General features: G+C 44.9%; 1 protein-coding gene across 1 annotated transcript in view; it reads right to left on the bottom strand.

The window, feature by feature from the left end:
* Positions 1-5,772: 5,772 nt before the first annotated feature.
* The window catches only part of APOBEC2 (apolipoprotein B mRNA editing enzyme catalytic subunit 2), a 65,542-nt gene continuing 54,519 nt past the window's right edge, over positions 5,773-16,795 (bottom strand). Inside the window, exon 2 of the mRNA XM_075335857.1 lies at positions 5,773-6,647. Within this exon, the coding sequence (XP_075191972.1) occupies positions 6,083-6,647 (565 nt within the window). The 3' untranslated portion in view covers positions 5,773-6,082. The remainder of the gene's footprint in view (positions 6,648-16,795) is intronic.

A 16,795-nucleotide genomic window follows, 5' to 3' on the forward strand; every position in this document is an offset into this window, starting at 1 on the left:
CCGCCGCCGTACAGGGCGCGGCCCGCCAAGAAGAGAAGACTACCTTATCATTTTCCCCGGCCTGCAAGGCCAGAGCAGACACCGCTCCCCGGTCCACAGAGGTCCCTGATAGGCAGCCCACGGTGGGTGAAGACCCTGCATATTGGCAGATGAAGGCTGACCTGGAGGCCAAATTTCCACAATGGTTGGTGAGCCAATACATACCCCCTCCGCATACCCCAAAGAGTCTCCTGCTAACTCCTGCAGCAGCTACACCAAGGAGTCCCTCACCTGGGCCGGCTGAAGAGCATCCATCCCCGGCACTGCCACAGCTGGAGTGCCAGGAAGAACTAAGGGGGAGAGGAGGCCAGGGAGCAGAAGGGTTGACTCCGACTCCAGTGCCACCCGCGGAAGATGTGTATTCGGAGCCAGAAATGCTGCCATACTCCCGCTGGGATGAGGAAGACCCGACACCGTCTGTTGACGAAGATCAGCCCCAAGACCTCACCTGGGAGTTTGTGAGCTGCCCTCTACAGAACCCAGCCCGCAAGACACGGCGACACCGAACACAGTGTGCTCCAGCCCCACAGTCTCCAGAGCAGAAGGAAGTCACCGCCAGAGACCTACAGGAGAAACGGTCCCTGAGAAGGGCCAAAAGCCAGGCTAGAGGACCCCTGTGTTATGGCGTAGTGGAAGACTTTAATCTGAGAAGCGGCTATGGATTTATTGTAGCACCTGGCATCAAAAAGGGAATATTTGTTAACAGGAGAGATGTCAGCGCACACCTGCCTAGAGGACACCCTGGCAGAAATCTGAAAATGGGAGATTCGGTACAGTTTACCATGCACCAAGGTGAAAGGGGATTGTACGCACTTGATGTAGCCTTACGTACCAGCAAACCCTACAGCCATCCCATGCCACAAGAAAGACAAGAAAGACAAGAAAGACAAGAAAGACAAGAAAGACAAGACAGAGATAAAGAAACAGATACAGAAAAGGAATCAGATGCAGACCAAGAAAGGAAAGACACAGAACCTATAGATGAGGCAACCACAGATGAAGACAGAGACAAAGAGCAAGAAAGTCACAGGTGCCAGTGCCCAACGTGCCCTCGCCCTGGTGAAAAAGAAGAGTAGAGAGAAGTAAAGAAATACAGCAAGTTACCAGTTGAAGTTTTGACAAGTTTTGTTTGCAACGTTTAAGAAATGTGCCCACAAAAACTATTGTGAGAAAACTATAAACCTTAAGGCTATGAACTGGCTATAGCCACAAACTCTCGCAGTGTAAATAGTTACACCAGTGGCACCACCGCCAGGGCCAGCCTGTTTAGGGGCTTGGCTCGTCTGCAACCAGGGGGCCCGTCCGTAGAAAAGGGCCTTGGCTCACCTGCGACCAGAGAGCACGCCTGTTTATGGGGCCTTGGCTCACCACCACAAAGAGGGTACCTGATCAGCACCAACTGTGGAGGCCGCCTCTGAATCCTGCCAGAAGAGGCTGACGGCGCGGATCCACCAGGCCAGGTATACCCTGAAACCACCAGCCCATGAAAGCCGCCTCTACATCCTGCCAGAAGTGGCTGAAGTCGCGGCCAACGGGAGAGGAAGATTGGAGGAAAGGTCTGGGGAAACGGATGGCCCAGACCTGGTTACCAACAGGACCGGTGACCTGCCTCCTGAGAGGGTTTTGGGTGGGTTAACGGACTTGTGGGTGGAGGGTGGTGATGTCTGATACCTGGTGCTTTTAAAAATGTTTTACATGTTTTAAATGTTTTATGCATTTTAAAATGTTGTCTTGCAGCCCGAGGACGTGCTGGTGATAACTAAGGGGGAATGTGGCGCCCCTGACCTGGTCAGGCACCACTGAGTACTGCACCCATGCTGGGAACAGTACAATACAGGTAATCCAGAAGGCTGACTGGGGTGTGGAACACAGGCGCATAGTGATCAGGTCTCACACATGTACCCATGAGAGGACCCCTGGGGATCCCAGGAGGGGGCAAGCCTTCACCTTCACTGGAATAGTGGAGGGGGTAGAGCCTCCATCTCCTCTCAAGGGGTGTGGTGGAGAGTCTGGTTGCTAGGTGGCGTAGGCAAGAACAGGAGAGGAGGGGCAGTGAGTCAGTTAGAGCAGAGAACTCCATAGGGCTCAGTGAGGAGCAGACCTGTGGGGCTGATGCTGTCTAACAGCGCCCGCGCAGTGACTACAGACGGGGGAGAACGGTCAACTAGGAGTGCTGCCTGAAAGCCAGCTTCAGCTAGAGAGTGCACGGAGTGGGAAGTAAGGAGACTTCTAGAGAGCACCAGGCCCAACCGGGCGGCAGATCCCGAAGCGAGGATAGATTCACCTTTCCCTGCTAAACCTGCCGGTGTGGGGCTCTTAAAGCCCACACCACAACACTACAAAAGCCGCAGCCACGTAACCGCAAGATTGGGCCCATAGGTCACAGGAGGCAAGAGGCTGGAGTGGCCTGGTCCGGGGAACAAGCACACGGCAAACAAGAAGGGGAGAGAGGCTTGGAGCATCTTCCCTGGGTGACCCCCATAGGGACTCAAAGTCGGGGTCACCCCAAACCACCAAGGGCTAAGGAAGGCGAGTCAGTAGTCACCCTCATAAAGTCAGCCTGAAGGATACCTGGTTCCTACCTGGTTCATCTCAGCTACGCCCGGGTTACTCACCCTGCCACCTAATGTGAGTAAAAACCCTGAAAGACATCCTGCCTGTGTGGTCATTCTGCGACTTGTGGTACTACGCACCTACACAGGGCCCTGGGGCTTGCCTCACTCTCAGGAGGCTATTCCAACTAACTGCACTCACCATCAGCCCCAGGTGCCCCTCAACCTGCAGTGGCGGTCCCTATTGGCCGCAATACTGAGAGTGGCGTCACGACAAGAAGAAGATCTCCTACCTGTGACCAGATCCAGCTGAGTGGAGTCCCTGAAGGTAATGCACCGACACAACACCTATGGGGCTCCACACTATCCTTTCTTTTGTTTCTACATCAGGGAGGAGTAAGTATCTCTGTCACAGAAAACATGCTATAAACAATGGTGAAAGCACATGAAGCGGAAAGCACAGTACTGAAAAAGGTAACCTGAAAGGATTAAGGGGAACACAGTAAAAGGAGCCTGAAGACTTACTTCTTCCAACAAGCCTGCAACCTGCAATAACTCTCTGTCCTCCATAGTGCTTCACGACCATCTCCACCCTCATCTATCCTCACCCATCCCTTGTAGACTGTGAGATCTCATGGGCAGGGTCCTCTCTCCTCCTGTACCAGTTTGTGCATTGTTTTGTATATGATTATTGTACTTGTCCCTATGATGCGTTCCCCTTTTTACGTGTAAAGTGCCATGGAATAAATGGCGCTATAATAATAATACTGAAGCTGTACTAATACATGAAAGCAAGTGAAGATATCCCCCTGGATACACATCTTTCTCATATTCAACCTGTATTAGGCCTAAAACACACTTCCGCAAAAAAAACGTCCGTGTGACACGGTCCGTTTTTCGGGTCCGTGTTCTGTTTTTTTGGGGCGTTTCTCCGGTACGTATGGCATCCGTCTGATGGTGTATGCGAGCCGTGTGTGTGTGTGGAATGTCCGTATTGACATAAAATACGTACGTGTGCAATCCGTGTGCTGTCCGTTTTTAAAGGCCCGCATTCTTACCCAATTAACGATTTTAATCATTCATCATGAGATCCTGGTGTTGTTGTTTGCCTTCAATTGACCTGATAGATTGGAAACAAGTGTTTCCAATTTTTTGATGAGAAACGGACACGGACGATACGTGCTGAACACGGACATACTCCGCGTGCGGTCCGTGCAGGCACGGACCCATAGACTAAAGCGGGTCCGTGCCTACGTGCTGCCGGCAAAAACGGACATTTCGTCCGGGTAGAAAAGCGCACACACGTACTTACGACACGGACACACGTTCCGTGTGATTTTACGTGCGTGTGCCGTCTACCATTGATTAACATGGGTCTACGTGTGTACGTGTCTCCGGTATGTGCAAATACATACCGCACACGTACAAAAAAAAAGGATGTGTGTTGTGGGTCTTACAGGGAGAAACACTCCCACAACAGACAAATCTGAAGCTTGGATCAGGCTGCAAACTTAATATCACATGTCAGAAAGTGAATGATTTATTGCAGATTGAAACTTAGTGAAATTTTGTTAATAAACGATAATCAGTAACATATGTAAAAAAAAAAAGTTTTCCCTGTCAAAAGTATGCATGGCTTTTAATGTATTTAAATTAAACAAGGAAGTGACCCTACACAGAAACCTAAAAGAAAGATTTTCTCTGCTAGTAATGACGCAACCTTTATACTGCCAATTGACAGTAGTCTAAAGGTGGATTCCCTCGCACTGTTTTTCTCAAGTTCTGACTTTTTTTGTGTTTTCTTTTTAATAAAAAAAAAATAATGTGGCCAATTGTTGTTTTAAAGAGGATCTGTCATTGTTTCAGACATGTCTGTTTCAGTAAATACTAGTACTTCCTAAAAATAATACTTCAGGAGCATGGTTTCTAGAATTTTGTGTTGTACTCTTCCTCTATAATTTTTCTTAGAAATTTCTAAATAGATGAATAACTAGATGTTCTCATTATCAAATGTGCGTGTCTCTGCACACTCTAAGAATGCCATCACTGAGTGGACAGTGTCAAACTCGTACATGAAAATTGTCAAACTGTGTTTGGACACACCCCCTACTGGTAAAACCCAGTTGTCAATATTCGTAAATTTCTGGAAGAACATAACATAGGAACATCAGAACAGGTTGAACTGATGATGGTCCAAAATTTTTATTTCATGGAGAATACAAGTATTTACTAAAATTAGAAATGCAAATTGTCTGTTCAGAGAGGAAGAGGACTTGCACTTTAGTGCCATCTACTGGAAGTAGCAATCTTAAAAGTCAATATTGACCCTTCAACAAGCCTTGTCCTATGACTTTGGATATAGAAGCCAAGCCAGAATCTCAATTTGCATACACTGTGTTTCTGGGTATTGCCCCTCATCAGTGTAAAGGGCTCTGGTTTGACTAGGAGCGAGACTTACACTGGGATCTAAGGGGGAAGTTTCCTCTTTAAGGACAGTGACACACCAGGTCTGACATGACTGTTTTAGGAGACTTTGCATGCTCCTCTGGGAAATTTCATATGCAAATTGCCTCTTCAAAAAGAAAGAGGACAAACTCTAGTGCCACCTATTGCAAGTAGCAGTCCTAAAAGTCAATATTAAACGTTTAAATGAAACTTGCTATAAGACTTAGGATATAAAAGTCAAACCAGAATCTCAATTTGCAGATACTGTGTTTCGGCGTTTTGCCAATGGTCAGTACAAAGAATTTGCATATTAAATTTCCAAATTTTCCAGCGGAGCATGCAAGGCGTTTAGGTCTCGTCATGCCAGACCAGGTGTGTCACTCTCCTTAAGGAGTAATCGTCCTCCTTAGACCCTAAAATAGACATGTAAGATGAGCTGAAAGACTCTCTTGAAAGTTTATTATAAAATATTGAAACGTCTACATAAGTAGTGTTTTAGATTTTAGCATTTTTGGTGTATTTTTTGTATTAGTACAATTAAAAAAAAACACAAAAAACAAAAAAAAAAACAGAATGCTTTGGGTTTATCCTTTTCTCTGGAGTTTGCTTTTCCCGTCATCTCCTCTAAAGGACTTTAAAAAGCTAAAAGATACTCAAGGCCAACATGTTAAAAAATCCAAGACGGTATCAAAGAATTTGTAGATAACAAAAGTGAATGAGCGTGAAGATAAATGGGTTGTAAGGTACATATACATTCACATTTATTACTGACAAAGAACAACATTCAATAGTATTTAATGGCAGGATGCATCGTGGACACCTTTCATTCATCTACTGACATTATTTATGGCTTAACACATGAAGTATATGCTTTGCATTACCTCCCCACTACATGTTTAGTGATTTTTTTGAATTACAAACACTTTTTTCAATATAGACAAAAAATAGTAAATCAGTCCACTGATGGAAGCAATCTCTCTAAAAGAAAAATATTACTGCCCTGCCAAATATTTGCCCTTTAGCGATATTATGATGATTTTGGTTGTTTATCTTAAAATTTCTGCCAACTTCTCCTCATAATATATGGAGTTTTCTTCTAAATCCTCCCAGGGAATAAAGGCTCCTTGTTCACTCTTTTGCTCGCTTTCCCCTTCTTCATTCAGGACCACGTCTGGCTCTACAAAATTTTGCCATACATGCAAATAATCAGCACTCTTCATCATTCGCAGTTGGCATCCAGCAGAGGTAATGCCCCTTATGGCACCACGAATTTCAGATTCCTCCCACTGGAAAAGCCGAGCTACTACCAAACGTATTTTCACTGTCTTATTCCTTCGCAGACATCGTGCAATGCTGGCTGCGCAATTAACACATGGGCTAGATGACACGTAACAGATGACATTGACAGCACCAGAAGTGAGAAACTGTGGTAGGACATTGGAGAAAAAAGCCTCCTCTGCATGGGCTGAGGCATGCTCGTCTTCCAGGTACCCACGGAAAACCTGGCCTTCTCCTCGTTCTATAGTATAGCATAGCAAAGTCTTATTCCGCCCAGAGCTATACTCCACATTCTTGAACTGGAACATAAAAGAAGAAGCAGGAATGCGACTCCTATGAATAAGAAAATGGAAAACAATTTTAATATGACTCAATGGCTGTAAATTTACTAAGATTTACTGTAAAGTCTATCTATCTAATATCCATCACTGTAATTCTAAATTTAGAAGAAATTCCATTTCTTGGGGTTCTAGTGCTTTTCAAATACACATCTTTTTGCCATAGTCTGGTTCAGAATTCCTCCCCCTCTTATCTAAAGTAATTGTTTGCAGAAATATCTAGCTTGCCTGCATTTTGTCACTGGGTAGAGTAACGAGTGGATTTACGTGTAATCCATTTCAGTCCTCTCTGCTATTGTCATCATCTTCAAGATTGCAAAATGTTTTCTGTTTTTTTGTGACTGTGCGATAGTGTGATTGTGCTGCCCTGGAAAGCGCATCTGTCACTTTAACTTCCATGTGTCACAGAAATTTGGGAGATATTTTTAGATCAGCTGTAGGGCTTCTCTTATCATCTGTCACTTTGCTAATCTCTACTAACCCACAGCAAAAATAAGACTCATCATGCAATCTGTAGGTTATTTCAGCTAAGACCCCCACTTAAATTGGGGGTTGAGGGTAGAGAACAAGAAATTTAGAATGTAAAAAGATTTTAAATAAACGATATATTACCATATTTTCAAACACGTTACTCATGTTCCTTTTATTTCCACAGGGGTGTGAAAGAGTATGGACCCGGCACAATATCCTTAAAAATCACTTGTATCCTTTATTGAAAAATGTCATTAAAAATCAGCCAACAAACGCATTGCACCAAGCGTGATACAGAAAAACTTAACACGTTTCGGACATAGTTTTAAAAACAAGTAAGTCCTTAATCATAAGTTCATAACTAAGCGTTAATGAATGTCCGAAACGCGTTAAGTTTTCTGTATCACGCTTGGTGCAATGCGTTTGTTGGCTGATTTTTAATGACATTTTTCAATAAAGGATACAAGTGATTTTTAAGGATATTGTGCCGGGTCCATACTCTTTCACACTCCTGTTGCTTCACTGGCATGGACTGGCCCGGAGGACTCCGTGCACCCTGAGGATTCCTATGGCGTCGGATGACAGGTGAGCTGAAAACCTTTTTTCTATTCCTTTTATTTCCACATGGGAAGTCAGGAAGTGTGACAAATAGTAATGTCTATTCTAAAGGTAGGTTTCCACAAAACCGCATAAAATCTTCATCTTGATTTACAGTGAGTTGCAGTTTTTTTGTGATGAGTTTTTCAGTAGTGATGAATGATCACTACCATGCTCAGGTGCTCAGTACTCGTAATGAGCAGCCGGCGCTTGGACAGGCGCGAGTTGTGTGCCAAGTATAATGAAAATTAATGGGAGACTCGAGTGTTTTTCCTTAAGATCTTCTGTAAAAATGCTAGAGTCTCCCATTGACTTCAATTATACTCGGGTACACAAGTCGAGCCCATGTGAGCATCCAACTGCTCATTACGAGGACTGAGCACCCAAGCATGGTAGTGCTCACTCATCACTAGTTTTTAGCCATTTCATTTTAGCAGTTGAAGAACAACTATATTACGTTACACCTGTAAAAAGGTGAAGCAGAAAACATGTCTAGTTTGTAGTGGAAACATTCCCTTAAAAAACGATTTTGATATTATTCTATAAATTCCATAACCTTATGTGTAATGTCATAGCCCCAATACTAACATGGAAGTCCCCATACTTCCCATGGGAACTGCAAGTATACAATGGATGGGGCAGTCACAGTGTATCTCCCCACCTGTGCAATACCAGTGCAGAAAAAGATGCTTCTTGGGAGCAGTTATGTGGATAGACCACATGACCATGATATTTTGTTGTACGCAGGGCATCACATATCAGGTTCTATAATTTATGATATTTCATTCGACAGTGGCCAACCCCTTCAAAAAATATGGCCACCGAACTTTTCATTTTTCCTAGAACAGTCCAGAAAAACCTAATGTACAAAAGTTATGCCTTATGTAAGGTGTGAATGGCAATGGGTGGGAGAAGTCATGTGTTTCTCCTTCAGACCCCGCAGTTTATTCTATTTTATATTTCCAAAATATAAATAATGCATTAATTTATCACATAACTTTCATAAATTGCTTTATAATAATTAATTCTAAATGATTTGTTTAATATGATATGTATGTAAGGAATATCCTTAGCCTTATAGTAGACTTCTACCTTTCAGGAGTATATAGGCATAAGCTATTTATCTATTGTTTGCTGGCCAGCTGCCACAGTAACTAGAGCCGGGCTATGGCTGTCTCTGTTTTGGGAACAGTAAAATAGCAAGCGACAGCCATGGATAAATCACTAACAACAGTGGTAGAAAACTTTCCAGTGGAACGACGGATCTTCTTGACTTACTGCATATTCTTTTGGACCCAATCTCTTAAAAATATATATTTTTCACCTAATAGACATGCTTTAATGGGCAAAAATAGCAACATTTACACAGTTACAGAACTTGACCCTAACAAAAGCAAATAGTGTTCTGTTCCGTACACCATATAATTTAATAATAATTTATTCATTTATATAGCGCTGTTAATTCCAAAGCACTTTACATACATCGGCAACACTGTCCCCATTGGGGCTCACAATCTAAATTCACTATCGGTATGTTTTTGGAGTGTGGGAGGAAACCCACGCAAACACGGGGAGAACATACAAACTCTTTGCAGATGGTGTCCTTGGTGGGAATTGAACCCAGCGCTGCAAGACTGCAGTGCTAACCACTGAGCCACCGTGCCGCCCGTATATACATCCAGCTTCTGCCGGTGTGGCAAACATCTGTTTTGAATTTAGGTGTCAACCCCCACCGATCTGATATTGACATCCGATTCTATGACTTTAATAAAAAAGTTAGACTATTTTTTTTTATAGAGAATCTCTTTTTAGAGAGATTGTTTTATATAGAGAAATTGTTCCGAATTACTGCGTTTTAATATAGCCCTCTAAAAATCTATGTAGACCTCAGTTGACTCAAAGGCTCTGCTTTTGTTCCAGCTCGTTTACACTACCCATGTAAAATGTTTTCACAAATGACAAGACATTTTATATATATATATATATATATATATATATATATATATATATATATATATATGCCAGTTTAGCTTTGATCTTCAGCAGTACGTGTGTAAGATAGACAACCAGGCATGTTCACTTGGACCACCCTCTGCACAGCATCTTTGCTGCCAAATATCAGTGAGTTACACATCACATACTATGCTGTAAGAGGTGTAAGAGGTGTACTGGACTACAGGCAGATTGCATTTTGTAAATTGACTGCTCACAAACCTCCCAACTTTGGAAGAACAGAAAGAGGTAGAAATTGTGGCTCGCACCTAGCGCAATTTTTGACCACGGCAGTGGCCACACTCCTAGCCCCACCCATTTATCATCTCTTAGTACCCTGGCAGGAGAAAATACCAAAGGAGTGTTGGCAGTGAGGAACTCTCAGTATTAGGGTTTGGTTCCACTTGCGATTTTTATGTGCCTGTGCGATCCGATTAAACATTGGATTGCACTTGCACCAGTGCAAGACTATGGGGCAGCATCCACAACAGTGGTCATGGGAGCCACAGTGGCGTTGTTCTCCTCACCAAGGGCAATGCTATGCCTGGAAGCAGCGGGGTGACCTCTATGCCAGGTACAAATAAAACACAACACTTCCTAATCCAGGCCAGAAGGGGGAGCTCTAGTCCTGTTTGGGGCAAGCTTCCCTGTGCATTCTGGGCTGGGGAGGGGTTACAGAAAGAGGAACAGGAAGAGAAAACTGATAACTCTTGTAGGAGTGAAAGAGAATGGTCGCTGTAAGAGAGCTGGCTCAAGCTTTTCAGGACTGAGCGCTGAATCAGGACACCGGGTCCTCGACTGTCAGGTATTAATGGCCCAGCAGTAAACCTGGAGGGCAGGAGGTTTCACACCACCTGTCCCAACAGAGACTCCCAAGGCGCAGTAGCATAACAGAGCCCGGGGCTGCAGAAGTACCGGCGGGCCCTACATCCGGCTCGGGCTGCCCACCACGGTAGCCACAGCATCGGTAATGCCACTATTCATGTCTTACGTACCAGGAGCGACGTAGCTGCCGCAATATTCAGGAGAGTCGCATACCGTGAGCGACTTCCAAGAGAAACTGAGCAGTTTATTTGAAGTGTATTCCCTGATGGAATGCCAGAAAGTGAGCATACTGATTGGTCAGTTAACCACTGCGGCCCATCAAGAGGCCAAGTCCTGGCCGGACGCCAACAAAGGGACTGGGAAACAGGCACTGGCTCAGCTGAAGGACACCTTTGACACCCGCATGGCAGCGGAGATAAAAGTGCAATTCTTCAGGTGTAAGCAGAGGGTGCAGGACAGAGTACAGTACTAAGCTATAAACTTTCAATAGGCGCTGATGGCCGTGAAACAAGTGGATCCTGGGAGTGTGCATGATGGGGACTGACTGCTGACCGAGCAGTTCATTGAGGGGCTCCTGTCCGGCGCCCACCGGACCCAGCTGCGCATACTAGCCCTACTGAATCCTGACTTAGACTTTGCCCACTTCAAGGACCAGGCCATCCGGGTGCTGCGTGACTCGACCCCGGATGGCGCTACACCAACCCGACTCCTCGCCATCACATACCTAGAGGTGGCGCCCTATGCCCAGACCACCGTGGAGGCGGATGCCCAGACTGTGGGTAGTGATTTCCCTGCAAATCTGAGGCTTCAGGTCCAAGAACTGGCAAAGAACGTGGCCACCCTCGCCAAGGCTGTGCAAACCATGCAAACAACTCTGCAGCCAACGGACACCGGGCTGGCCACTGGTTCAGATGGCATGCCAAGATGATGGCAGAGGGGAACCCCTCGGCTCGGTGACGGGGCGGTGATTGCTGTGACCCTGCCAGGTGGCAGATTTGCCGCCGTTGTGACAAGGCAGGACACTATGCTTGGGACTGTCCTTGGGCCCACAGGTATCCGGGGCTAGAGATCGACTCTCGGGTGTGAGGAGGACCAACCCAACCGACTGGCGAGACAAATATGTGGGAGAGCAACCAGTCCTACCAATCGTGCTGGATGGCATCCCAATGAATGCCCTTCTGGACACTGGGTCCCAGGTGACAACTATAACATATGTTCTTTACAAAAGGTATTGGGTCGATTCTGACATAACCCTTGGCCCAGATACAGACTTGTCCATAATAACCAGTAATAGGCAGGCCTTGCTGCAGGTGGGCTACAAGGAGGTGACCATCAAAGTGGGGTGGGTAGTGCTGAAATCACAGGGAATGATAATTGTGGACGTTGATCGTTGGACGCGAACTCTAATAGTGACTATCGGCACTAACGTGATAGAGAATTGTTTTTCCGAGAAAATTGTTCTACTCCAGCATGTGGCTGAAAATGCCAGCATCGGGCGACAGCAGGCATTACAGAAAGAAATCAGGGCCCTGATGCAGAGGCAACCGATCGAGCAGGCTGGGGTAGAAATTGGTAGTGTCCCGGTGACCGACTCCTTCCCCATTGTGGTTCCTCCAAGAAGTGAGATGATGATCTGGTGTTGGGCGGCAATAGGCCTCCGGGCTCATGATTATTAAGCCCTCTTAGAACTCGTGTATTCAGAAGATAGGCCCAATATCCTGATGGCTAGGGGGGTAGTCGACGTTTGGTGCCCATCCGAATCTTAAATTGCGGGGAGTTGGAGGTTAAATTGTCCCAGTATGCCACCATAGCTAAGCTGCTCACCGTTAACAACGGTGCCATCGAAGCAGCAGGGTCCGTGGCCCCGTCCGATCCAGCGGAGGGAGACAGTGACGGGGGCCCATTGGAGGATTGGTGCAAGCAGCTACACATCGGTACTGATTCTACCCCTTCCCACCAAAAACAAGGGGTCCATCGGGTGGTACGGGAGTATGAACAAGTATTCAGAAAAAACCCTCTAGACTTTGGGCAGGTGAAGGGGGTCCAACACCAAATTCCCACCGGGAATCATCCCGCCCATCAAGGAAAGATACCGCCATGTGCCCCTGGCTCATGATCAACGGGCCAAGGAGATGTTGCGGGAGATGAAGGAGGCTGGTGTGATCAGAGATAGCGGTAGCCCCTGGGCCGCTCCATTAGTCCTGGTGAAAAAGAAGGATAGTACGATGAGGATGTGTGTGGACTATAGGCAGGTTAACCGCATTACGCATAAAGATGCTTACCCATTGCCTAGAATAGAAGAGTCTTTAGCAGCCTTGTAATCTGCTAACTATTTCTCTACCCTAGATCTCACCAGTGGGTACTGGCAGGTTCCTATTGCAGAGGCAGGCAATGAGAAGACCACGTTCACGATGCCCATGGGCCTCTGCGAGTTCAACTGTATGCCCTTCGGGCTCTGCAATGCACCGGGAACATTTTAGCAGTTAATGTAGTGTTGCCTGGGGCACAAGAACTTTGAAACCGTCCTGCTGTACCTGGATGATGTCATAGTGTGCTCGAAGACTTATGAAGATCATCTGCAGCACCTGGCTGAAGTGTTTGAGGCCCTGTCCGGGTTTGGCCTAAAGGTGAAGCCATCCAAATATCACCTGCTAAAGCCAAAAGTACAGTATCTGGGACATATGGTGAGCGCAGACGGAGTGGCCCCCGATTCAGAGAAGGTCACTGTCATCCGGGACTGGCCCAGACCCACCACCATCAAAGAAGTGCAGCAGTTCCTCGGCCTGGTAGGCTATTACCGAAGGTTCATCAGGGGGTTCACCAAGATGGCGTCGCCTTTCCAAGACCTCCTGTTGAGGCAAGCCAAAAAAACGGGGACCCCCATTCGAGTGGGCTAATCACCAAGAAAAGGTCTTTATCCAGCTGAAGGGGGGCTCTTACTGGAGAAGAAATCCTGGCCTACCCGGACTATGGGCAGCCCTTCATCCTCTACACCGACGCCAGCAATTTGGGACTGGGAGCTGTGCTGTCCCAGATATAAGGGGGCAGAGAGAAGGTGATAGCCTATGCCAGCAGGAAGCTTCAGCCTACTGAACGGAACCCAGAAAAGTACAGTTTTTTCAAGCTAGAGTTCCTTGCTGTGGTCTGGGCAGTCACAGAATGTTTTAAACACTACCTGACATCGGCAAAATTCACAATATACATGGGTAACAACCCGCTGACCCATCTAGAAACAGCGAAGTGGGGGCATTGGAACAACGCATACTCTCCTGACAAGAGCGCCTCAGCTGCATAGAAATACATGCAGCCGAGCCTCTCCTGCCGGGAGAGTGTGTGTCGTGCCGGGTGATACCGATGCAAGACTCGCACAGTGACAGTCAAAGTTCAATCGAGTCCATGGCTCATGGACTAGGGTGAACCCTGATGTCACTGCAAACACGGCCGAAAACAGCCGAAGACTGCTGAGTGATGATCAGTGCAGTGAATACTCCCGGAAATTAATGATAGGACCCGGAAGTAGAAGGGGCCGGGAGGCAGCAGCTGAGCGGGTCTGCAAGACGTGTCTTGGGACCTGTAAGTATAATGATAATGCTTATTATTAACTATATTCTTTATTTTACAGACCCCCGCCCCATCCCATAACTGTCAAGTCCAAGTTCGGGGTTTGGACACAAGTTTGCGTTATCTCAGAACCCGAACTCGAACTATACAAAAAGCTTAGGCGAGTCTCCCGAATACAAACATCGGAGGGTTCGCCTATCACTACTTCTAAGCACCATGAAATTATAAATTGGTATTATTCAGGGACTGTATATCAACCCCTTCACTCGCGGGCGATTTTCCATTTTTCGTTTTTGTTTTTTGCTCCCCTTCTTCTGAGAGCCGTAACTTTATTATTTTCCGTCAATCTTGCCATATGAGGGCTTGTTTTTTGTGTAAAAAGTTGTACTTTTAAATGAAACTATAATTTTTACCATATAATGTACTGGAAAACAGCAAAAAAGTGCGCAAGAATTGCAAAAAAAAAGTGTGATTGCACAATTATTTTGAGGGTATTTTATTCACTGTATTCACTATATGGTAAAACTGATGAGCCAGTATGATGCCTCAGGTCGGTACAAGTTCGTAGATACCAAACAAGTATAGGTTTACTTTTATCTAAGGGGTTAAAAAAATTCACACTTTTGTTAAAAAAAAAAGTAGCACAGATGATATGTTTTGATCAACTGTTATTGTATTTTGCGCAAAATTTGTGACGACCAAAAAACGTAATTTTGGCATTTGGAATTTTTTTTCCACTAAGCGGTTTACCAATCAAATCAATTGTTTTTAGACCAAATATGTGTATATCTTTTAGTTTTTCAACTGTTTAATTTTCTATGGGTCGAATAGGGGGTGGTTTGAAATTTTAGTTTTTTTAAAACTTTTTTTTTTTACTTTTTTTATTTTACTAGTCCCCCTAGGGACCATAAGGATCAGCAATCTGATTGCTTGTTTTTTTCTGTTGATTAGAGCTGGACAGCTCTGATCAGCAGAAATGCAACGCTCCTGTTAGAGCTGGCACTTTGTCGACTCTAACAGGAAGTACGTCATAATAGCAACAGGAGTCATCACATAACCCGTTAGTACCATGGCAACCATCAGCTCAGCGATCGCGTCATATGACCTCCGATGGTGGCGGGAAAAGGCGATTCCTCCACCGCTCCCATTTAAATTGAGTTGTCACATTTTGACAACATGATATAAGGGGTTCAAATCAGCAGACATGTGCAGGGATCACCGCCTGCTCACCGCAGCAGCCGGCGGTCATTACCCCTTCATTATTTATGACGTACCAGTATGTCCTCAGTCGTGAAGGGGTTAATATTATTTAGGCATTCTATGTTGATATTTGTATTGTAATGGACACTGAACATCAGTACTATTTGGTTTGTAATATTTGGCCACTGTACGTTGGTATTATTAGGATGATTGCACTAGATTTTAGGATAACACCTCGTGTCCATTGTTCTGTAGGGTGCAGCAACTAGGACAAAAACATAGCTACATTTTGCCTATTGGATAGGTTCAATAGTTTATTCAAAACAATGGCTTAGTTTTTTGATAAGGGGGAATTGGAGCCTATGTAGGGATTTCTACAAATTTATGGTATTTTTTGGTGCATGTTTGGGTACTGTGTGTTGTTATTTCACTGTATATTGATATTTGTTTTTCATTATTTGGGCACTGTGTTTTGCCATTATTTGGGTTCTGTATGTTGGAATTGTTTTGGCACTCTGTGGTAGTGTGTTACTGGGTATTTGTGTGAGTTCTGTATTTGCTTTCTGTGTTGTATGTTTTTTGTCTGTGTTGTGTGTCTGTTGTCTGCGCTGAGTGTTTTTTACCTGTGTTCTTTATTTGTTGTGTGTATTTGATGTGCTGATGTGTGTTTGGTGTCTGTATTGTATTTTTGTTGTCCATGTTGTGTGTTTGGTGTCTGTGTTGTGTGTTTGATGTCTGTATTATGTATTTGTTTTGTGTATTTGTGTGGATCAGTGATGTTGAAAGCCATACTGATGGCAATGTATTTTGCCATCAGGAACACCCCAGAGAGACAGTTTTCAACTGAGGTACCAAACTAAGCAAATTGTCTAGTGCCAGTGTCAACAGCAGGATGTTACCTGATGAGACAGTATATAGAACTTTGATTCAGTGTGGCCCCTTCATGCAAGCCACATTACTGGTCTGAAGACCTGGCAATCTACTTCTGTAAGTTAAGCAAACTTGATGGAGAGACAAATAAAAGGAATTCGATATAGTGTTGGAATATACCCCTTTATGTCAGAAGACATCAGGAACAGCTGATGGTCGACCTGAGTATCATCAAGTCTCATTACGCACCAGGATCAAAGGTCGTCTTGATGCTCATATTGCTTGGGTGAAAGATCAAAAGCTGCAAAGATATTATAAAGTTTAGAACTTGAAATGTACAAAACATGAATAAAGGCAAACTCGACATCGTTAAAACTGAAATGGACACAACAGGACTCGACTTACTCAGAATTAGTGAAGTAAGATTGACTCAATCTAGACAATTCCAGTCAAACAATAATTGGGTCTACTATTGTGGTTATGATAACCAAAGAAGAAACAGTGTTCATGTTATTCTCAACCGAAGATTGGCTGGCACTGTCCTAAAGTACAATGCAGTCAATGATAGAGTCAGCTTCATACGACTACAAGGATCACCAATCATGTCACAGTTATACAAGTCTACTC

The sequence above is a fragment of the Anomaloglossus baeobatrachus genome, chromosome 2, assembly GCF_048569485.1.
Source record: "Anomaloglossus baeobatrachus isolate aAnoBae1 chromosome 2, aAnoBae1.hap1, whole genome shotgun sequence".
In the NCBI taxonomy this organism is placed as follows: Eukaryota; Metazoa; Chordata; class Amphibia; order Anura; family Aromobatidae; genus Anomaloglossus; species Anomaloglossus baeobatrachus.